Genomic DNA, 23,994 nt, shown 5'->3' with positions numbered 1-23,994 from the left:
AGGAGTTTGTGTGGATTTCAACATTTTAGATCCCATATTTATGTCATATGAATAGTAACATGACTGTGATACCAAATAAATATTAATTTGACTCAGTACTTTATCACATCAACAGCCACTCGTCCCAGCTGCTAACAGACGAGATCGTCTTCATTCAGATGGAAGCTGAGCTTTGCTGTGCCCACCGTGCACTCGCTCATAAATGGTGGTTGGACTGTTGCCCATCTCCTCCAGCACAGAGCATCCTTTCTTATAGTTTACCTAAATGTTCAGTGAACACCTCCCATACTACATCCCGTATCACATTAGTACAGCTGAAACATTTAACATCAACTTTATTAAAAGCAGGGTCAGTAGAGCTGTAAAGTTGTTGGAAACAATAGCTGCATTATTCATCAAACTATAGCTTGCTTAATGGTATGTATGAAATTGTAATTGTACGTCAAGTTTAAGCTACATAACATTTGATTAAGTGTTCATTGTTTGTTTATTTAGCAATAAAATTAATTTCTTCACTTGTTTCTCTTTTATCAGATCCAGTTGATGTGCTGCGGGCTCTGCAGGTTCCCTCTCTCCCCGAGGGTGTGAAGAAAGTCCCTGGCTTCTGCACATCCCGTCGCTCCAGCAGCCCTGATCATGCTTACCGCATCACCAAGAAGGCCCAGATCTCTGCCCCCACCAAGCAGCTCTTCTCAGGTAGTTCTCAGACTGATGCATAGTATTTAAGGTGACTGCTTCACAATAAAGATATTTATTTGTATATACTAAGTCATGTTTTAATATAGGTTTCATGATTTCACATAAAGAGATACTAAATTGATGGTTTTTTCTTCATATTTTCTAATGGTAAAAATTTTTATGGAATTTTTATTTTTGTAGTGGACAAAGTAGTGAATCTCATTAAATGTCATAGAAACAAATCTTTATGCTTTATATGAACGGATGACAAATAGAAAAACATAAATTACCTGGCTATTCCAGTTTAAATGTGAAATTTTGTTAAGTAAAAAATTTTTGAGTCAAAATAAAAGTTATTTAATATTTATAAACATTAAGACGTGCAGTAATGCTTTACTTTTTTGTAAGAAGAATTATGAAAAACATCTTATCAAAACGCCTCATTCATTCAATCATTCATTCGTTGGTTGAACTTCAGAGGAAGCGCACGTGACCTTCAGGACAACTTCAGGCTAGGGCTAAGCTAGCTTTTATGGGCACGGATACAAGCCAAGATATTTGTCATAATAGATAGTTGGCGGTTTTTTAACATTTATTTTGTTGTTTTACCGTGAGTAACTGCGTAATATTAAGTAAAGGACAGGAAATAGTAGCGAATACAAACATTTATGCTTTCTAGCTAGCTAACGAGCAGCTAATGTTAGCTATCTATCGCTAAACGACTTTCCGCCTTCTTTGTCCTGATTTCTCCCATTAATATATTCATGTAAGTTTTGATGATGATGATATATTTAGATGAAAGATACGATGAACGTTTGTTTTGTGAAGCAAAGGTTTGCTTATAAATTCGAGGCTAGAGTATTTTGAATACTCTTAATTTCCCTCTGGGATTAATAACGTACATTTGATTTGGATTGTTTTATAATGTGAAACGTAATTATTGCAGCTTGCTAACTAGCTTAGCTTTGAATTAATTTTGAAGCCTTTTAAATTTCAGAGAGAAAGTTTGTGCTTTGTTCTGATTTGTTAATTTGATAATTATGTGATTCTGCACTTGTGAATAGAAAATAAAAAGCCTCACTTATGTTAAGTAAAATCTTCTTAAGTACAAAATGATTTCCAGCTCTTTTTATGTTTGTTATTTTTTTGTACAGCCTGTTATTATTAGCTCACATCTTGATTCGTTCTGATGCATTTTAGTGTGGGTGAATTTCTCTCATTGCTTTATTTTCAGCGGTGCCACCAAACACAGCTCCTAGTGTCTTGTCTACTTTTTTGTGAACTATCACTTCTCATTTAGATGTTACCTGTATCTTTGATCAGTTCTTTCTATTTTATTTCCCTTATTCAAGTATTCAGTATAGTCACTTATTCACAGCACCAGAGAGCCACTATATTTTATACACAGGGTATGGGTAATCTAAACACACTTTTTTCTAAAGGGCACATTTATATGATTTATTAAATCTTTTTATTGGGGCATTTCTACCTTTTCTGCTAATATTTATTAAGTTTTTTATCTTTCCTTCCACCTTTAGGGCGTTTCCCAGAGAACTTCTCCATCATGGCTCTGATAAAGGCCCAGGCTGGTCTCCAAGCTTTCCTCCTCTCTATCTACAGTGAGCAGGGCATTCAGCAACTGGGCATTGAAATGGGACGCTCGCCTGTTTTTCTGTACGAAGACCAGAATGGAAAGCCAGCTCCTGAGGACTACCCGCTTTTCAAAGGCATCAACCTGGCTGATGGCAAGTCAGTAACCAGCAACACCAGTTTGTGACTGATTGAGATGAGTTATTTGTGGTTATGTGGGTGGTGGTGGTTAGGAATAGTATGATCTGCATGATGTAGGAGATGGTTGGTTTCTTTATTCTTTATTTGACATAAATGTTTGCTCACGGATTCTTCTTCTGTCACTAGGTGGCATCGCATTGCCTTCTCCGTTTCCAAGAAAAACGTGACTCTGCTGTTGGACTGCAAGAAGAAGATGACCCGTCCTCTTCCCCGGGGCAACAATGCTGTGATTGACACCAATGGCATCACAGTGTTTGGAGCTCGTCTGCTTGATGAGGAGGTTTTCCAGGTCAGAATCTTGAGAAAGTAAACCTTATTGTTAGGTGACTGAAAGCACTTCCACTGGTTCTACAAAGTTTAAACATTTCTGTTGAGTCTGAGATCATCAATAAATTATAATTGTTTTTGTTTGTTTTACAGGGAGACATCCAGCAGCTGTTAATTGCCTCCAACCCTCAGGCGGCCTATGACTTCTGTGAACACTACAGTCCTGACTGTGACTCCCCTCTTCCCAAGACCCAGGCTCAGGACCCAAACACATACGTGAGTAACACCACAGAACAAGTCCATGCAAATATAAGTTTCACCAAGGTAGAATAGCTCGAATAACCATTATTCTTCCCAAATTCGATCGACATTTATGTAGTTACAAAATGTCACACAGCCACATGGAAATCTAATTAGAACTAGCAAGACAAATGAGTAATTTGACCTAAAGTAAAAATCCTCAGACGGATATTGTACGCTGTACACTTTTAATTTTAGGCTCATTTATAGCTCCAGTAAAGCTGACCCAATAAGAGTCTGGGGACTTTATTTACGAGGGTCATGTTCTCCATAGACTTGAATGACAAAGTAATGTAAGGACAAAAATTAACTGCATCTAGATTGGATTTTTTTATTAAACCTTTTTCCCTTGAAAATAAATGGCTGCTTTTGTAGCGTAACCCTGGGTCCACACCGGGGGCATCAGCGGCACAAAACTGCAGCAAGACGTTTTTTTTTACTAGGTGCGTTAATCCACACTGCAAGCGATGCGGCATCTCTAACGTCCTCCTTGCTGGGCTTGTGAAGTCATCAAATCCCTTAAGACTTAATTCACCATTAAAGCAGGAAGAGGAAAAAGGACATCACATCCATGAAGAAAAACACGCTGTTGCGCTTCTTGAAAGATACTGGGACTAAATAAGCCGTGAGATCACACGTATAGATGTTATCTTATCTACATAGATAAGAAAGCACATCTCTGCAATAGGCTTTTATTTTGAAAATTACCGGACGTATTACACTGATACCAAGTGTGAATTCCTGTCTAGCCCTGTGTTATTTGCTGAAATTGACGCATCCCAAAAAGCGGCCCACGGCTAAAATATAACCCTGTCATGCATTTAGCAGCACACCACCACCTGAAAAGTTGGGTGCCATTGCCAGTTTGGATCAAACCCATAGACTGTATGGATTATATTTGAATTTGCAACGTTCTGATGCTGTTCAGCGCCACTGATGCCCCCAGTGTGGCCCCAGGGAAGATCAGGGGAAAAAAAAGAAGAGAAATATTTACAATAAGTTAAAAGTCCAACAAAATACCAGAGGCCACCCAACAGCGTAGACATTTCTATTCACTTTTTTGCCACTGGTGGTGTGGTCCAGTGGTTTTTACTCACGTTTCCCATTACAAAAAAAAATATTTGTAATTTTGCCATTTTCCTTTTACCTTTTTAAAGGAAAATTGTTTAGATTTTTTATTTATCATTAACTATATTTAGTAACAAAGCTTCAGCAGATGGACAGGCTGGTTAAAAGGTCCTCAGGCTCAGATTGGGTCATCTGATAACATCATCAAAGTCCTGCTCACCCTTTCTGTCTTCCTCGTGCATCCTCGTCTCATCAGCAGCAACAGGTTGTATCCATCCGATTTTCCCCTCACCATCACAATCTGTGTGTCCTGTGGTATTTAGAATAAACTTATGTTGCTCATCGTTTACTTCAAATAGATGCAGATCGAGCTAGATCCAAAGAGGCAGAACAGTACTCCTGCACACTGCCAACATGCAGTGGGAATTTATGTGCAATATTTCAGTGATTACATCATCTGAGATTGTAATCACTGAAATATTGCACATAAACAAGCTTGCTCCTGATATTTAGAAAAGCCGGATAGTCATGTTCCTTACAAAACTTTTCCCACTATAATGGACATTTTAATCACGATACACACTTTCAGTAGTGGACTAGCTGTCACTGTTTCCCGCTCTACTGCAATGGAACACAGAAAGGTAGGGGAAAAGGATGATACAATAAAACATGAACCCCTCCTTGTTTTATTCTGATAGATTGAAATGAAGAGAACCAGCTGAACACATAATTTATGGAAATTAAATTCAGATGATTATTCTGGTAAAGTTGTGACATAAAATTTGGCTAAAGTTTGATGTAGGAGGGGTCTTCTGAGACTGGTTGTGCACATCACATGCATAATAGGCTTTGCAAGCTTTTCCCAGAGTCGACATTCCTCATCGTCATTATCACAGATTTATGTAAACAAATAAATTTCATCTGCATTCATTCATTCAAAATACATGTTTCCAAGCTTGCATGCCTGGTCTGAATCAGTGGGTGTTTCTCAATGCCAAGGAACCTTGCCTTGATGTCTTGGCCCCGCCCCGGTTGCCTAGGAGATAGAAAGGTAGCGCGACTCAGGGTTGCGAATGACCACAGTCACCAACTCTTTGAACTGTGTGTACTGAAACTCTAATTTCCCTCTGGGATTAATAAAGTATCTGATTTGATTTGATCAACGGCCGCCAAGACGTGTTCCAATGTTCATGTTCTACCGAGGCGTGTGTTCTCCGTTTGTTAGCCGCTAGTTGAGCAGGATACACGGGAGGTGTCTTGTAGCCTAGCCTTGGTCAAAAATTGCCCACAATACACCTCTGCATTTTCAAAAAGACGGCGGACCAGAAGCCGGCAGCTACTTCAGGGACAATTTTCAAATTTAAAAGTAAGTCCGCTAATTTAAATGTTTTTTTTAGATCCAAAGAAGTAGGGCTGCTCAATAAATCGAATTTTAATCACGATTACGATCTGAGTTTTGAACGATTATAAAAAACAAAACAAGCCGATTATTTGCTCCTCCCGCCTGCGCTGCGCCGAGTTGCAAATTAAGCGCTCCTCCCACAGTGTTGCCAACTTTGTGACTTTGACGCTATTTCTAGCAGCTTTTCAGACCCCCTTCTTGACTTTTTAACTTAAAAGTACCTAGCGAAAACCTCAGAAACATCTCTGGTAACCCTTAGCTACTTTCTGGATAACTGTCGTCGACATTTCCTGCAGGTTAGCTAAACACTCCGCCTGCTCTCCGGACCGTTCTTCAGGACATTAGGAAAGGGAATGATGTAGTGATGTGTCGGTCGCTAAAGAGACGGCTCTCAGAGCCGGCTCCCTGTTGGAGTAACCAGAGCGAGTGACACACACACCGCACCTGCGGACTCCTGAGCCACTAAAACGGCTAAATGTGCGCGTGCGGCGTGCTAAACACACGAGCAGCTTGCCCTGATTGCTGTGAGACCGGGTTGGGGGGTGGGGGGTGCAGCTGTGGTTGGGACAATTATTACATTAATTGATGGACTTGTAAATAAATAGTTTATAAATAAGGTAGAAATAGATAGAAATAAGTTCCTCACGCTGATAAATAATAACTAATCTCTCTGAGGACACGGTGCTAGTGCACTCTCCAGCAGCACCTTGACACGACTAAAAACGTATTATGCAACATTTTGTGAACATCAATTTATTTGTGTTTATTTGTTATAAATGCCACTGTATAATTCTTGCTGTCAGTATTTGCAAGATATTGGTATTTGGGTCTGTACTGGTTAGACTTAAATGAGTTAAACCAAGGTCTATAGACCTTGGGTCATAAACTATGAGCTATAAGTATATTGGTCTTTTTATACTGGGAATCAGGAGTTATTTTAGTGATCATCTTGTTTCTTATTTTTGTCCTGATTGTGCCCTGAGCAATTTTATGACTGAATAAAAACAAATAAAATCAACATAAATTGAAAAATCGTCCTAAATAATCGTGATCTCAATTTCAGTCACCATAATCGTGATTATTATTTTTGCCATAATCGAGCAGCCCTACAAAGAAGTTATCTATGGTTGGTTAGTTGCTTAGTAGTTGCAGCTTCGGTGGCTAGCAGTTAGTAACTCACTTATATTTTTTATTTAACAAATATATACACAATTTAAAAAGTAAAAGGCTCGAGTCGTTATATATTTATATTGAAACTAATACGTATAAAATATAATGTAATCTCCTGTGCCACATGACTTTACGTGACCGCTGTGGAAGCTGCGGTCACGTGATGCAAGTCTTTTCTAGTCTTTCCCCTAGGAATTTTTCCAGCTGTGGTGGTGGTGGTGGGAGGGGTGAAATTATGACACGTCTCACCTTTATGTTAATATTGTTTTATTTGATGCACTCCACTTTGAACTGCACCAATCCAGCAACTGCTGCATTTTAATAACTAGTATTAAAGGTGATTACACCAATATTTGCACAAGAATAATTTTTGTTTTAAACTCTGTGACACACTTTGCAGGGGGATTTGGCGTTTAATTTTTCTTGGTGTCGGGAAAAACATCTCCTTCTGCCCCCTTTATTTGACTTTCTGCCCCCTTTATTTTGGTCCAAGATCATTACTGGGCTGGCCCTCTTAAAAACCTTCTACACCCATGCTTAGTAGACTTAATGAAGTATTTTTAAGCCAGTATAAAAATGACTGAAACACAAATGTACATGTTTGGCATTATTAGGGCTGGGGGTAAACGATTATTTTTAAAACGATTATTCTGACGATTATTTTATCGAATAGTCGACTATTCTAATGACTATTTAGAAAATTAATCTAATGATTATTTTTCTATTGCACAATTAACAAAAACCAGAAAATCTCAAATAAATTCCTCAAAAAAATTGATAAATTCTTACTGTAAGAGAATAAACACTACAGGCCTTCCATTTTGTATAACACTGCTTTTTTTGTGTTGGTTGGTTATGTTCTGATGACGTGTAGAACTTGGGAGTGCAGGCTGCTGCCTGAGAGGTGGTAGAAGATATAGTGTCTCCATGCTGCTTTGTTTTGGTCACTTATGTGCGTGAGGCGAGTGGTCTTACGGGTTAAACCAAACTCAGGTGATATTTTACACTAAACCGAAAACCCACAACACTCTAAATGTAATAAAAGGGAGATCTACACCACAAAAAAGATGAACTCTAAACCAAAACGTAACAGCTTATCCCAACGCAAGAAGCTGTTAGCGAAGATGCTAACAGTAGCTTTACCAACATTAAGTTCAAGTTACCAAGTTTAAATAAACCAAAAACACCCGGCAGCAAACAGACCAGCACGGAGGAGAGACTGCTACCACCAAAACAGCTCTCCTCGTGTCTGAAAGAAGCTCCTTAATGAAGGGAGAAGCACTCCCGGTGATTTTCTACATCTGCGGTAGACACGAAGCAGCGCATCTGACCCCGGAAGTTGTCCGTTGCTGGGAGACGAAGGGGCAAAACAGGAAAATAATCTAGTAGTGGACGGACGTTGTTCCGGGTCTTCTGTATTTGGCGGAGATGTTAGTGAAGGTGGAGAAGAGGGCGAACTAGAGGAAAAACAGGCAGATTCCTCCTCTATTTACAAACTCCTGGGGATGCAACAAGTGAGCGCGGTGCGTCGACTTCCGGATCTGACGTCGACAAATTTTTAGAATCGAGCCGTCGACTTCGTCAAGGCTTCGCTACAGCCCTAGGCATTATTGACCAATACCTTTGATTTAATTTATTTGTTAAGAACATCAAGATACATAACAGTGAACATTATAATAAAGTACATTTTTCTAGTGCCGAGAGGAAACAACCCATAGAAGCACTGATTTGTTCTCATTTCAGAGAAAAATAGAACAGGTCAGATGCACCTAATAAATAAAATTACTAACAACTAACAAACTCAGGAATCTGTTTCTTTGCTTCATTGTTCTGGTGCTGAAAACATCACTAATGCGGATCAAAGGACATCGATGAATGCACCTCCTATTTATAATTTGGAAATTAGTGGGTGTGGTATACATCAATACATTATTTTAAATCTGAAATTGATATGGATTGATCAGAAGTTGTTTATTTATAAGCTATTGTTTATTTGAAAACTATTTACAGAGTTTACAGAGCAGCCTCAGAATTGAGATTAAACATTTTTATCACAATAGTAAAGGAACTATTACAGAACAAGTTTTTCAATTAAATAAGAACATTAATATTTAAGTGCATGAATTAATACATCTGAACTCATGCAGTAGGAACTAGGAAATATGAAATACTAGAACCAGACACAACTTTTTAATTTTGTTTTTATTTTAATTTGATTAAACAGAAGTTTTTCCTAACGTTGTTGGCATTTTTCCCACACACAGTTAAACAAAACAATGTTTATTAAGGTGTGTGTGTGTTTGTGTGCGCGCGTGCGTGTGTGTGTGTAAGAGAGATAGAGAGAGAGTTAAAATTTAAAAAACCCGACCGGAGCGGAGGCAGTGACTGACGCGACGCAATCCGTTTTTAGCTCTGTCTTGTCAAATGCACCACATACGTTACAAAAAAAAAAGTAGCTTTAAATATTCAACCGAAAAAGAGGCGAGCTGAAGAAAACCTAGGGAGTTCAGAAGAAACATGTGCAACAGTGAAGCAAGCGCAGAGAGATCCGTTGTCTGTGTGCGTGCGTGGCGGGCGCTCGATGTGACTGGCCAATCACAGAGCGTGAAGACAGTCAGTTACCCAATCAGGATTTTCCTTCAGCACGGTTACAGATTTTTACGAGTTTTACTTGTTTAATGCTCGTATTCGTCAAAAATGCTTTATTCAATTCAATTCAATTTTATTTATAAAGCGCCAAATCACGACAAGAGTCGTCTCAAGGCTCTTCACATAATAAACATTCCAATCCAGGTCAGTTCATTAAGCCAATCAGAAAAAATGTTTCCTATATAAGGAACCCAGCAAATTGCATCAAGTCACTGACTAGGGTCAGTGACTTCACAGCAATCCTCATACTAAGCAAGCATATAGCGACAGTGGAGAGGAAAACTCCCTTTTAACAGGAAGAAATCTCCAGAGAATCCTGGCTCAGTATAAGCAGCCATCCACCACGACTCACTGGGGATCGAGAAGACAGAGCGCGCGCGCACACACACACACACACACACACACACACACACCAAACAATGTGTCTGTGGTTACATTGTGATTTCTTAGTAAATATTCTACTTGGTGAGAGATAAACTTTATTGTATTTATCCTAGTGAATCTATAATTAAACGGGTAAACTAGTAGTAGCACATCCAACGTCAAGGAAAGCAAAAAGTTATCATCAGGAGAGGGAGAATGTTTAAGTGGTTAGCAGCAGTGTGCTAGTCGATGGCCCCCTCCATGAGGCCACCACAGCTCAGTAGAACATCACTGTAGCTTCTTCTGGGGAGAAAAACACTTAGAGCATACCGGATCCGGCTCATCCCTAGCTGTAACCACCCTGCCCTGCCTCCTCCTCCTTGCTGCCTGCCGGCTGTGATCACAAGCAACAACAGAGTAGTTCCCGCTGCTTCTTTGGGAAACAGCGCAAAAAAATTTCAATAAAACTTAGGATCTTGTAGGAGTGGCGCTGGGATTTCAGCCATGGCAGGCTGCCACGGCTATGCCTATGTAAGGGAAACACTGTGTTCCATTTAACCGTTTTCGTTGACCAAGGAAGGGCAGCGTCCTCGTAAGTAAGGCGCCTGCCCTCGCAAGACATCGCCTCGCAAGGCCAGGCGCCTTGACATTGAGAAACACCCAGTATAAACGTTTGGTTGCTAGAGGACTCTTACTCTGTCATGTTGAATCTGTTGAGATGACTGCTTCTTGAATGGATATAAGTTAGTGTGGTTATATTCATTGGCTTTGTTTGTTTATGATTTTCTCTTTCATCAGGGTTGATTTTCTGCTGACATCTTTTTGTCAACACCTATAAGCTACTTGTGCAGACTCTGATGAACTGAGAAATTACAGCTTTAATTTGTGTCTGTCTATTTTGCTGTCTGGTGCAGTCTTTCAACACATGACTTTGGTCTTTCACCTTTGGCCTTTGCAGTCTCTCATTCTTTCTGCTTTTCACCTGCTTTCATGAATCCTCCTGCCCCATTCAACCCACTGCTTTGGTTGTTTGCTTACAACCAAACAAAACCTCCACCTTTTCTTTCTTTTTGGTACTTTGATGAGGAGCAGGATGACCATGAATATCCATATTATTATGAGGAAACCACAGGCCTTCCCTCCTCATCTTCATCCCCCTCTCCCCAACCAGGGGACCACAAGCAGCAGGTAAAGTGGGAGCAAGAGAGAGGGAAGACACTAGTTGGGTTTGTGGAAGGGAAGGGCAATGAGAGAATGAGAGGAGCATTCAAACAAAAACACATTCTGATCATTTAAATATAATTCAAATTATCATAATTGCTGAAAAAAATTCTTTGGAAATGTTTATAAAAGTTGTTTAAATTTAACTTCTGAAAGCCTCTCATCACTTCATACTTCCCTTTTATTTAATGTCTCATTTCCTCATTAAGAATGATCTCCTACACATTCGCCTTATTTCATCTACTTGTGTCACACAGGATTACTTTTGCACCTTGTGATATTTTTGTCCTTATGTCATCCACATGTTGTCTTTTAAGTATGTGTGTTCACACGTGGCCATGTGAGGGCACTGGGGAACTGAAGGTCCAGCTGTGTCTCACACACACACACACACACACACACACACACACACACACACACACACACACACACACACACACACACACACACACACACACACACACACACACACACACACACACACACACACACTTTCTATGTTTTTTTATTACTCCCTCTTGTAGAAGTAATTTGTCCAACTATTTTATTTTGTTCTTTTACAATTTAGACCTAAACTAAAAGTCTTTGAAATTAAATTTCTGAGAAAATATAATTACAGTTTCCATCATATAATGTAATATAAAAAGAGAATATGCAAATACAACTAAGTTTAGAAAACCTGAGTTATTTGATCTTCCTTTTTACATTATACATAAATACCATTTCATAACCACACAAGAAGACACTAATACTTTTGGTTTTCTGATTCTTTCTGGTGTTTCACACATTTTACTTGCTTTCCTTGCATGTTATTTTAAAATAAACTTATTCTGTTTGGGTTCTTAATTTTGCACGATTGTTTAATGAAGGATCCTTATTGTCCTGCTACTTGCATGTTTGTGACGGAGATTTAAGAACACCGCATGCACTTACTTTAGTTTTGCATCATCTGATTATCTTTTTTATAGATTTCAAAATAGAGATATATTCAATGCCTAGTTTTACATCAAAGGTTTGTATGATGGACTGTGAATGCTTATATACTAGTTTAAAAATCCATTGGTGCTGTATTACATCTATGGGTTGTCATTTCACCTTGAAAGCTTGTTTAGATCTTAAACTATATTATCTTTTTATTAGTAGTGGCATGATTTACAAAAAATACCTGTGTATGGTCTTTTTTCCCACATTTTATCATTTTATAAAGCACGTGTTTGCATGTCTTCTGAGTTGTTTCTTTTGCATGGCTGAACAGCTGGAACCTTTTCTGTTTTCCAGTTCAACTGTTTCATGCTTTATTACCCAACAGGTGAATAATTTGTGAGCTTTTTGTGTTGTGTGACTAGTGTGTGTGTGTGTGTGTGTTAAACAGCCACCTTTACCTGACCATTCACATCCTCAGTGCCTCTACTAAACCATGGTGCCCAGTTCCTAACTGAACAAAGATGCTGCTTTATCATGTGACAGTGGGAATGGCATTACTGGAGAGAACAGCAAAAATACCAGTTTAGAACTTAAGTCAAAGTAATGAAATTGTATTGTTTATTGTGCATTATAGGTTTGTTTTTCATAATATTGTTTATTTTAGATGTATTTTAAAACCTGATCGTCTGCTGTATCCAGTAATGCCTGCACAGTCTCAGCAAATCGTCCAAGCCTTAGCCATCTTTATGTCACTGTGTCTCAAAACATCCACTCTTGTCTTTTTCTCTTTCTGTCAATCCCTTGTTTGTGCTTTTCATCTCCCTCCCAATCCCTCTGTGTATCTTTGTCATTTTCTACCCTCTCTATGTTTTTTGTCTATGCACTTCTTCATACTAAACATTATAATCGTGGATATTAGAAGAAGGCACCCAGTGGGAAAGCAGCTCCCACTAAATCAACTAAACCCACTCCAGCTAAGTCAGCCAAGTCTGGACCTTACAAACTGGTCGTCAAGCCACCCATGCCCACCAAAGCTGTCAAGTCCTCTACAGCTAAGCCATCCAAAGCTAAACCCACTGCTGCAGGCATCTTCTTGTCAAAGATCAAACCAACAACAGCAACTAAAGCCAAAACCACAGCTGTCCCAGTTAAGAATGGCAATGGTAAAACAGCTTCTCCAAAGAAACCCAGTGGTGCATCTAAAGGTAATGGCAATGCCAAAACTGAGGCCAAAAATGGGAAGCTTGTAGGTGAAACAAAAGTTAATGGAAAAGCCTCTGCCGAGAAGAAAACCAATGGAAATGGAAAAGCTACGGTTGGGTCTAAGGTGAATGGAAATGGCGGAGGTAAAACTACAACAAAGAAAGCCAATGGAAATGGCAAAACTACCACTGAAGTCAATGGCAAAGCTGAAAATAAAGTCAATGGTGCAGCAAAAGCAAATGGGAACAACAAAGTTTCTTCAGAAGCCAAAAAGAAAGATGTTAGCAAAGTGGCTGGAAATAAGGCAAAAAGTGAAACCACTACAAAAATGAACTCTGTAGATAGCACGGCCAAGTCAGCTGTTAATGTAGTCGCTACTAAAGCACCGAAACCCACAAAAATAACAAAACCAGAACCTACAAAGGTTTCTGCCACCAAATCTCCAAAAGCAAACATCGAAGAAAAAGCAGAGCTGAAAGAGAAGACAATAGCTAAAAGTGTGTTCAACAAAGTCCCTCCGATCAAACCAACAACCAAAAAGTTTTCTGTCCCAACAAAAGAAGCTCCAACACGTGCCCCTGTTCGACCTACGCTGCTCAGACCCACAAAGTTCAAGGACATGGACAACAACGTTAAGTCCCACCACAGACCTTTCCCACCGTTTGGTGAGACTGCACTGCGGGGAGCTTCGGTCCCAGCTAAGAGAACCGACATTCCCCAACAGGTACAACATGAAGATTCATGTTTGGGTCAACATGTCCAGAGATGTTTGTCCCGTCTTCCCAGTCTGTTTATCAGCCTTGACCATCATCAAAGTAAAATCTTTATATGCCTCTTTATTTTTGTCGTGTTTCATGACTAGTCGATCCTGCTTTAGGTCGACAGCCATGCACATTTTGATGATGCACAAGTTGGATGTCAGATTGGAAGTTGGTTCAAATCAGGCTAACAAGCTGACTGCGTTCTCATCTTTCCATATATCCTATCATTCTGACAACCTTCCCAACTTCTTTGTATGATATGATCCAGCGGTGCACATTGAAGCATGGCTTCACTGTTCTTTACTTGATCTCATACTAAAACTGGATCTTAAAACCTGAGCAGCTAGAGGACTCTGTTTTTCTTCTTTATGGAAACAGTTAAAGTAATGGTCAAACAAATGAGCATGGATTTCTATGGTTAAGAAACGTCTTTCTTAAAAACAGCTTCACAGAATCTAGAGAACTTTTGAGTCTTAACTTTATGACACTACATAGTTTGACCTCTTTTTTTAAGGTGAAAAATGTGTATGTTCAGGAGTTGATCAAGTTAAATGTGTTGCTGGTTAATGTTCTGTGAGGCTGTTGGTTTCTGTGTTATTTGGTCTTCAATGGATGAAACTAAACATGCTGAAGCATCAAGCTGTAATGTTTCCATCTTAAGGGATGGATATTTACCCTTTTTGGAAACTTGGCTTGTGAGCTTAAAACAGTGAAAATGGTTTAACAAAAGCATGAAAAGAAATTTCAGATGAGAAAAGTCAATAACTGTTAAAATTCTGCATCTGGCAAATTTTAAAGTCATTGATAATTCAATCCAAGCCTAATTGAAATTTCTTTTCTAAAATTAATTTTTACAGGTTTAAAATTGTGAGTTGCCAGTGAAACAAAAATGTGTCTGTCTGGCAATCACAATTTTATTTTGCTTTCCAATTTCTTCTTTTTTACTCATGATTTACAAGCAGATTATAAACTAACCCTGCTCTCAATCAAATCTGCTTACTTCCTCCCTGCTCACCACTTCCTGTCTACCTGACCAATCAGGATGTAGACACAGAATATTCTGAGGCTGGCCACACCCCTACAGAGACTGATTATTACTATGAAGAGATGGTCCCACAGCCAGACGGTGAGGTGGTTGGACAAGAAGAAATACCTGTACAGGTAAAAAGAAACGGACACACATCAAATCTAGCTTTTACATATCTTAGAGAATAAGATAGGATTAGGTTAGTAAAATCCAGGATCTCTAAAGTTAACCAATACAACTGAACCAACTGAATCAAATGAAAACGGTGTACCTGTATGACTGTGAGCCCAGTCTTAAGTAGATTAACAAAGTAGTAATACCTCTGTTCCTCTTTACTCTTCTAACACACACTAATCTATTAAAGGCACCGATGCCTTGTAACAAGATGTGAGAGAAAACGTGTTTTAAAAAAGAATGTACCACATTCATCTGCGTTTATCATCAGATATTTTTATGTGGTTCTCTTTTTCTCTAACAAGATTTGCTGTTTGTTCTCATCTCAAGAATCTTGGTTGATATTGTTGGCATCTTGAGATGAGAACAAAAATCTTGTGGAAAACAGGTCCACATGTGAGTATTTGATGTTCATATTTAACCACAGAAACAAAAGCAGATGAATATAATGCATTCTTGTTTGAAAGTACTTAACAGAACACAGTTGTTAATGAGTTACTTCGTTGTATTTATGTTTAGAAATAAGATGGGTATCTGACAGCTCATTTGCAACATAAAGCACGTTTGTATTTTTTTAGTTTGTTGGATTTATTTTGATATTACGTTTTAATGCTACAATGTTTAGCTATGTTTACTCGGGTAAAAACAACAAAAAGAAAAATCTAACATGTTTGTGTTCAAAAGGCTTTGAATGTGCTACATTCTGCCTGTTTATTTTTGAGAAAATGTAATATATATTCCCAATGGATTTTTATTTGTAGTATACCATGTATGGTAAGTACAGACGCAAGATACCGTTTTTGGCTTTGCATGGTACAGCAGATAGAAGAAGCCCGTTTTCACAAAGTTTGTTCTTATCTCTTCTGTGATATCTTGAACCTAAGTTAAGTTGATTAGAATGTACTTTTATTTTCAAACTCATAAATAAATATGAATACTCATGGATCGATAATGAAAGGCTTTGGTGAAAACCTGCTGCTGTTAGAGAATATTAAGTAATTGACATAAGACTTAAAGTGACAGGACACATCTGAAAAAGTCAGCCTGGATCAACATTAGGCACTATCTCTGAGCTCTACATGTCTTTTTTTGTCCTAATGTCACATTATATTTGCAAAAGGTAAGATTAATTTATTTGAATGTGCTCCTTTCTTTCATACCTTCTTGTTGTTGCTGTTCATCTTCTTTTACTAACATCTTTCCATCCTGCTCATCTCCTTACTGCTTCTTCCATCCTTTTCTTCCCTTGTTTAATTCTTCCTTTTCGGACCTCTGTATCCTTCCTATTGCGGCTTTACTGAACCCATCGTAGCCCCAGGTCGAACCAGCCTTGGTGGGAGAGGAGGTAGATGCCACCAAAGCGGGCGATGTTGGTGAAGAAGTCTTCACTGAGGAGTATGTGACTGGAGATGTGGGCCTTAAGGAATACGACTATGCCTACAGAGACTACAATGAGCCCTTACCAGAGACCGGAGAGGTCGATGCCTACATGGGGCCCGCCTTGTCCGCTGTGACGGATGAGGGAGGCGTAAGTCATTTTGCTGCTGAGGCAAAAAGAAAAATCAGTTTCAACCAACAAATTGTTTTCAGTGTCCTCCAAGATGATATTGAGTTTTTTACCTGTCACAGTTCAATACAGGAAAATATTTTTTAAATTTACTAAGTTTTTTTTAATGAGACAGAAATTCTTATTTGTAGTGGTTAACAACACCACACTTGCCTTTAAATTGTGTTCCCCCACCCCCTCTTTCCAAAACCTGCCATAGTAGCGATAATGTCAACAAGCTTTGTTTAATCGTTCACTATCGTCCACTTATCCGGGGTTGGGTCGCGGGGGCAGTAGCCTAAGCAGGGAGGCCCCGACTTTCCCCTCCCTAGCAACTTCGGCCAGCTGCTCCGAGGGAATCCCAAGGACTTCCCTGACCAGCTGAGAGACATAGTCCCTCAAGCGTGTCCTGGGTGTTCCCTTGAATCTTCTCCCAGTTGGACTTACCCAGAATACCTCACCAGAGGGTATCCTAACCAGATGCCCGAGCCACCTCAACTGGCTACTCGTGATGTGGAGGAGCAGCGGGTCTACACCGCTGAGCCCCTTCCGGATGACCGAGCTTCTCGCCCCATCTCTATGGGAGAGCCCAGACACTGTGGAAATAACTCATTTTGGCCGCTCGTATCTGCAGTCTCATTCTTTAGGTCACTACCCAAAGCTTGTGACCATAGATGAGGGTAGGAACGTAGATCAACTAGTAAATCAAGAGCTTCAGAATCGGTGACAAAGGGCAGCCTTGGCGGAGTCCAACTCTCACGGAAAACGAGCCTGACACTGTGGGAAATGCGTACCAAGCTCTGACACCGGTCATGCAGGGACCTAACCGCTCGTATCAGAGGGTCTTGTACCCCATACTCCGAAAGTACCCCCCACAGGGCCCCCCCAAGGTACGCGGTCGAACACCTTCAAATCCACAAAACACTTGTAGATTAGTTGGGAAAACTCCCACACACCCTCCAGGATGCCCTAAGGGTAAAGAGCCGGTCCAGTGTTCCAAAGCTAGAATGGAAACCATATTGCTCCTCCCTCTGTAGTTGGAACACATTCTGCGGTCCCCCTTTTAAACCCTCCCACTGTCTTTATGGGTGACCTCGCGAGGAAAGTTGACCATTGGGCAGGATTGATGGTTTATCCCTTGAGGTCCACGTGACGGGGGTGAGGTGGTGCTCACTCCTCACCCCCGTCACGTGGACCTCAAGGGATAAACCATCAACCCTGCTCAATGGTCAACTTTCCTCGCGGGGTCATACCCATTAGGACAGTGGGAGGGTTAAATAGAGGGACCACCACCCCGGTCTGCCAATCCAGTTGAACTGTCCCCGATGTCCATACGATATTGCTCTAGTTAAATTTTACTAAATAAAATTTGTTTTTTAAGCTAAAAATGTTCAACTTTAAATTTCAGTTGTTTCTACGGCAAGCTCAATCAGTCAAAGAGGAACACATATTTGAATGCAATTCAAGACCTTGAAGGTGTGTTAGTGGTTGAAACTGACTTTTTCAATGACAATAATGCTTTAGCTGTTACCAAAGTAAAAGCTGTTGGGAATACTAATAAATGTAAGCAGTAGCTCTCACATACACTGAAAAAAAGGCATTTTTAAGTAAAACTGTCAATAATGTCATTTTCTCAGTGTATGGCTTTTTATTGTTATTGCTAAGCTTTTTCATGCAATAAGTGTTGAAAAGTAATGGACCCGCTCGGTGGAAAACATAATAGTCAATGATGTTTGAAGGAAGGCTTTCATGCCTTTCACAACAACACAGGTTGTAAATTTGTTCTTTTACTATAATACAGGAAACGTTTTAGTTTATTTTCTTGGTGCCTGTCGTATATTTGAATGAACTAGACTTTTGTTTTGCTTTGCAGTTTCCTGTGTAAGTATGTTTATAATGACAGAACTATGTTCCTGGGTACTTGTGTTTTCCCTCAGGCCGCCTTTAGAGGCCAGAAAGGAGAAAAGGGAGAACCTGCTGTTTTGGAGCCTGTGAGTCGCAAATTCTCTTGAGCTTTTTATTTAGAGGGTCTGATTTTGTTAAATGATGAAAACTTTACTCCATCATAAGATATGAATTCTGGGTTTTTAAAGGAGCCAATAATTAGAAGTTAAAATTGGAGAAAGACTCCAAGGTTTTTGGCCAGTTATTTATTCAGCTCATATTTGAGAAGTATTCTGTTTTATTGTGTTTATATTTTAAATTATTTCCTATTATTAGATTTCTGCAAGGTGCATTCTGTTTTCTTTCTTTTTTTAATTCTCAGTTGTTTTATTTATTTTGTCCATTTTAGGGCATGTTAATAGAAGGTCCCCCAGGGCCTGAAGGGCCTGCAGTAAGTCCGTCATATTTATTTAGTCTTTATGAAAATTATTAGACCTTATGATTTTCCTCATTTCAACTGGTATTTTTAAGTTGCACTTCTACTCTGCTGAAAAATATAAAAATCCTACATTTCCTTTTCAAGGGACCGTCTGGACCACCTGGATCATCTGGACCTCCTGGTTCTGTGGGAGACCCTGGAGAGAGGGTAAGTAATATTTTCTTCTTTATTCTATTCAGGGCAGATTTGTGCATCAGTAGTTCTGAGGAATGTGTAATTACTGCTATTTTAGAGCTTTTTCTGCACTTCTGTCAGCTTCATCAATCCTCTTCACCCTGCAGGGTCCTCCTGGTAAAGCTGGTCTGCCTGGGGCTGATGGAGTCCCTGGACCTCCTGGAACCTCAGTCATGCTTCCTGTGAGTCACTTGTACCTTTTGATCATGGGTGTGATTCTGCATTTTCACTAGATTTAGTCGTTTTGTGTTTAACTCGGACTGATATATGGAATTTTCATTATGGTCGCTCAACCAAACAATTTGGTCAATCAGCTACATCTTACAAAGACATTTTGGGTTCTGTTTGTTAGTTTTTGTTGTTCAGTTATATTTTCTCCGATTCGACACACGGATCTGCTTCATATCTTCTGTTTTTCTTCCTTTCTTTGCAGTTCCGTTTTGGCAGGGCGGCGGCGATAAGGGTCCCGTTGTCTCTGCACAGGAGGCCCAGGCAGCCGCCATCTTGTCTCAGGCTAGGGTCAGTCAGAAACTTTTATGTCACCTGTTCACTGTGCACTTAGGGGATGTCTGATGCTTTACTGTTACCCAGTTAGAAATAGATTTATACCATTTTGGGCAGGTTTTATTTTTCCTTGCATAGAAAAAGCCATTTTAATTAGAAAAATGCACCAAAATACAAATTAAATTTGTGACAATTGAAACTTGGGCTGAAAGTTTAATACAGGCTGCTAACGTAAAACCTACAGAAAATATTTCTGATTTAGAAAGAAGATTTCTGCCACAGATTCCTGATAAACAGCCACATCATCACTATTGATTTAGAGATGTAACTTTCTTTAGATGGCACTGAAAGGACCTCCTGGACCAATGGGATTCACCGGGCGCCCTGGACCTGTGGTATGTTTCCCTTTGTTTTGTTGTTTATACCAAGAGGTTTTTTTTTATTGTTAACAATGTTTTACTCAACAGATTATTCATGAACTCTTTATTGTTATGTTTCATTGAACTGCGCCCGCCCAAAGATTTCAGACACATATATTTTTTTATGATTTTGTTTTGTGTTGCAAATGTAATTGTTTTCATTTAAATATGGATGTCAACAAATTAATTGTTTCATTTGTTGTAGGGAAGTCCAGGAAGCTCTGGGCTGAAGGGAGAAAGTGGAGATCCTGGTCCTCAGGTAAACCAGTCGCTTCTCCAAACTGGTGTTGATCATTTATACCGGCCACCAATCACAGACATTTGTTTGTTTGTTTGTTTTTAGGGCCCCAGAGGATCACAGGGGTTGCTGGGTCCTCCGGGTAAATCAGGAAGAAGAGTGAGTAGAAACAGCCACTTTGTTTCTGTTTAGTTTTTATTTGTTGTATTTGTTGTTATTAGGGCTGCAACAACGAATCGATAAATTCGATGAAAATCGATTACTAAAAGCGTTGGCAACGAATTGCGTCATCGATTCGTTGTGTTGCGCAACTCTTCCAAAAGCCCCCTCCCCTCCTGCCCGCCGTTGCGCGCAGACCGGTGCAGAGCCGGCAGGTGTTTGTAAGAGGAACATGGCAGAAGCAGCGAGACCCCCAAAAAGTAAAAATTTCTAAAGTTTGGGAGCATTTTCAGTTAAATCAGGCGAAGACATGCAACGTTTGTAGGTCAGACTTAGCATGGCACGGGGATACAACGGTGATGATGCAGCGTCTTAAACGCAAGCATGTCAGAATCATCAGCGAGGAAGGCGAGAGCTCGGTGTCCGGGTAAGTTAAAAACTTTTCAAAAGTGATTCACCCAAGCCCCGGATTATTACACAGGCTAGACATGCTCTAAGCTCGTTAAAAAAAGTCTATAAAATTGTAAGCGCGACGCTATTAGATAGGCGGGGGGGGGGGGACGGACTGGACTCGCGCCGCTGCGAACCGGTTCCGCCGTCACATTCCCGCAGAAACTGGTTGATCACACCGGGGCCAGACTACTAACATGTGGCTTCACAATGTCCTCAGAAGCGAAAACGCTTTTAAAAGGGAGGGAGGAGTCCTAACTGTTGCTGCAGGCGTGTTGTGTGAGAGTGCAGTTATATACTGGTTAATATATTTTTGGGTTCAGTTGCTTTCATGTGGCCTAATGTGAGTCTATTTGGGATCATTGGAATGATCAGCAGCATTTCTTGATGTGACTTTATGGCAGTTGCCCAGGGCATCATCACAAGGAGGATGGCATTCATTTACTTTTGTTTTATTTGGGGTTTTTTTCAGTCATTTTTGGAAATAGTGATTAATTTTGATTAATTCACAGCCTATGTTTAATTACATTTAAAAATTAGTTGTTTGACATCCCCAATTATAATAAATGTCTACAGATGAGATCAAACAAAACAGATGAGAATTGCCCTTAAAGAGCAAGTCACCCCCAAATAAACTTTTTTTTTTGCTGATAAACTAAATAAACGAGTGTCTAATCGTGCTGCAGACACGTATCGTCAATAATTTGGCACTTCAGTGCATCTTAGTTAAAATTTAAATATTCTGCCTAAAACTGGCAGTGTTGTGCCGTTGTCAGGTAAAAACTCTGCACTGTATTTTAATTTAAATCAGCCACCGCTATTGGCTAAGAAGTATGCTATGATGTAAACTGGTACATTATGATGTCACAATGCTGTCGTGAGCCTTAGTGTGTGTGTATTTGTTAGCGGCTCCGCCCTCTCGGTCTGCCAGGCAACAGCATGTGTTGCATTTTTCAAACATGAAGTGGGAGTGGAGTTAGACTCTGGTAGGGGTTGACTTGCTCTTTAAGCTGTTTAACTTGGACCAAGCATTTTAGGTCACAGATAGGTGTAGCTTAGGGTCTCTGTCTATACACCTTATAAGACAATTTAGGTGATGGCATGTTGTTTTTCTGCTATTGAACTGTTTTCTAATAATGTTGTGTTTAATAAAGTGAAGGAAAGAGAAAAATAACGTTTCCCTAGCAGTTTTTAAAAATGTCCCTATGTAATCCGATTAATCGTGTCGAGACCCCATCCGATTAATCGATTATCCAAATAATCGTTTGTTGCAGCCCTAGTTGTTATCACAGATTCTACACATGCTAACACAGAGATTATAATTTGTAACAAACACTTGTGTTTTTTCAGAGGTCCAGGATAGCTCTGTGTTTTTTTTTATAAGGTCGTTTTGGTCCTGTAATCTTTTTTTGCAAACACGACCAAACAGAATCTTATTTGGGTTGTTTTAGTTGGTAAAAACAAACTTTACATTTAAAGTTTGTTTTAAAACATTTTAATATTGTCTGCTTGTGCTCTCAGGGTCGCGCTGGTGCTGATGGGCCTCGGGGAATGCCCGGAGAGCCCGGATCTAAAGTAAAGTATTCACTCTGTTATCATATTTGTCAAATAAAAACACAGGTTATTCCCTAAATAATAATTATTTGTGTTTTTTATCTATTCTGTTTGGTGTAGTCGTTGTGCCTTATGGTTTGTGTGTTCGTCTCAGGGCGATCGTGGCTTTGATGGTCTTCCTGGTTTGCCTGGTGACAAAGGACACAGGGTAAGTTCTTGGTAATGTGTAATGTATCCATGTGATATCATCGACGCTTGAATAACTGTTTGGGTTTTTTGGAAGTAGATGAAGTTTTCTGTGTTCTGATTTCTTCTGCTTTGGATCTTGTCAGGGTGACCCGGGACCAATGGGACCACCAGGATCTCAAGGAGAAGATGGAGAGAGGGTATGCACTGAAACAGAAAAACATCTAAAATACTTCAGTAATCTTACTTTGTGTTACTTTATATCAGTTTTGTCAGCATTTATTCACTCTTGTTTCTGTTTGTAGGGAGACGATGGAGACGTCGGACCCAGGGGTCTCCCAGGTGAACCCGTGAGTGTTTCCATGGCAACCAAAGAGATTTAACAGCTCATTTTGATTTTTATTGGCTGTGCATATTTACACATAATTTATTCACATACCGTATTTTCCAGACTATAAGTTGCACTTTTTTTCATAGTCTGGCTGGTCCTGCGACTTATATACCAAAGTGACTTATGTACCAAATTATGTATACCGTGCTGCTGCGGGCCGGCTCCAGACCAGGAATGAGCTCCCCTGCCCCGCCATCACCTGCTGGAGACCGTTGCGCGCTGCTGCGGGCCGGCTCCGGTCCAGGTTTCAGCTCCTCTGCCCCGCTGGGAGGGTTTCAAACACCGCCATCACCTGCTGCAGCCTGTGGCGTGCGGGGTACTGCGGGCGCTCTCCCCACCCACTGGGAGGGTTTGAAACACCGCCATCTTCTGCTGGAGACCGTGGCGCGCTGCTGCGCCCTGATTGTTTATTCTGTTATTATTACCGGTACTTGTCTTGCAATGTGAAACGCTTGGTCTCAGATTTTGTAAGAAAAGTAATAAAGTTTCCCCCCAAAATGCGACTTATAGTGCGACTTATATATGTTTTTTTCTTCATTATACATTTTATGGCTGGTGCGACTTATACTGCGGAAAATACGGTAGTTGAATTTGAGAGTATTGTTTTAGACCTTGAGTTTTCCCTGTTACTGAGTTTTATCTTACCCTAGATGTGTTTCTGTCTTTGTCTTTAGGGACCCCGTGGTCTGCTCGGGCCTAAAGGTCCTCCAGGAATCTCTGGACCTCCTGTAAGTAAACCACACAACACCCACAGCCATGCCTGAAGCAACAGTCTGTATCCTGATATGACGGCCGGGAAAGCTACTGATCCAGAAATTAGGATGTGATGTTCTTCAGTTTCTGCTGAAGGGAGGATTCTGGCAGCCATTTTTGACATCTACGCCATATATTTATATCTAACAGAGCTGTTTAGTGTAGTGTGACTTTTTTGTTTTGTTTTTATCTTGTTTTCATGAATCAGAATAATACAGCAGAACTTTATAGATATTGAT

The 23,994-nt window shown here is 40.0% G+C and overlaps 1 protein-coding gene and 1 pseudogene across 1 annotated transcript in view; one reads left to right on the top strand and one right to left on the bottom strand.

Moving 5' to 3' along the window:
- The first annotated feature begins 265 nt into the window (after nucleotides 1-265).
- On the top strand, nucleotides 266-23,938 carry LOC139064853 (collagen alpha-1(V) chain-like; annotated as a pseudogene).
- Nucleotides 23,819-23,994, bottom strand: part of LOC139064852 (collagen alpha-1(XI) chain-like) — a gene marked incomplete at its 5' end in the record, with an annotated part of 1,749 nt that continues 1,573 nt past the window's right edge. The window contains one exon of the mRNA XM_070547838.1: nucleotides 23,819-23,845. Coding sequence (XP_070403939.1) covers nucleotides 23,819-23,845 — 27 coding nt within the window. The remainder of the gene's footprint in view (nucleotides 23,846-23,994) is intronic.

The sequence above is a fragment of the Nothobranchius furzeri genome, unplaced genomic scaffold (genome assembly GCF_043380555.1).
Source record: "Nothobranchius furzeri strain GRZ-AD unplaced genomic scaffold, NfurGRZ-RIMD1 Scf054, whole genome shotgun sequence".
Classification (NCBI taxonomy): domain Eukaryota; kingdom Metazoa; phylum Chordata; class Actinopteri; order Cyprinodontiformes; family Nothobranchiidae; genus Nothobranchius; species Nothobranchius furzeri.
Note: the sequence above shows the minus strand (reverse complement) of the source record. Positions and strands in the feature narration are given on the sequence as shown.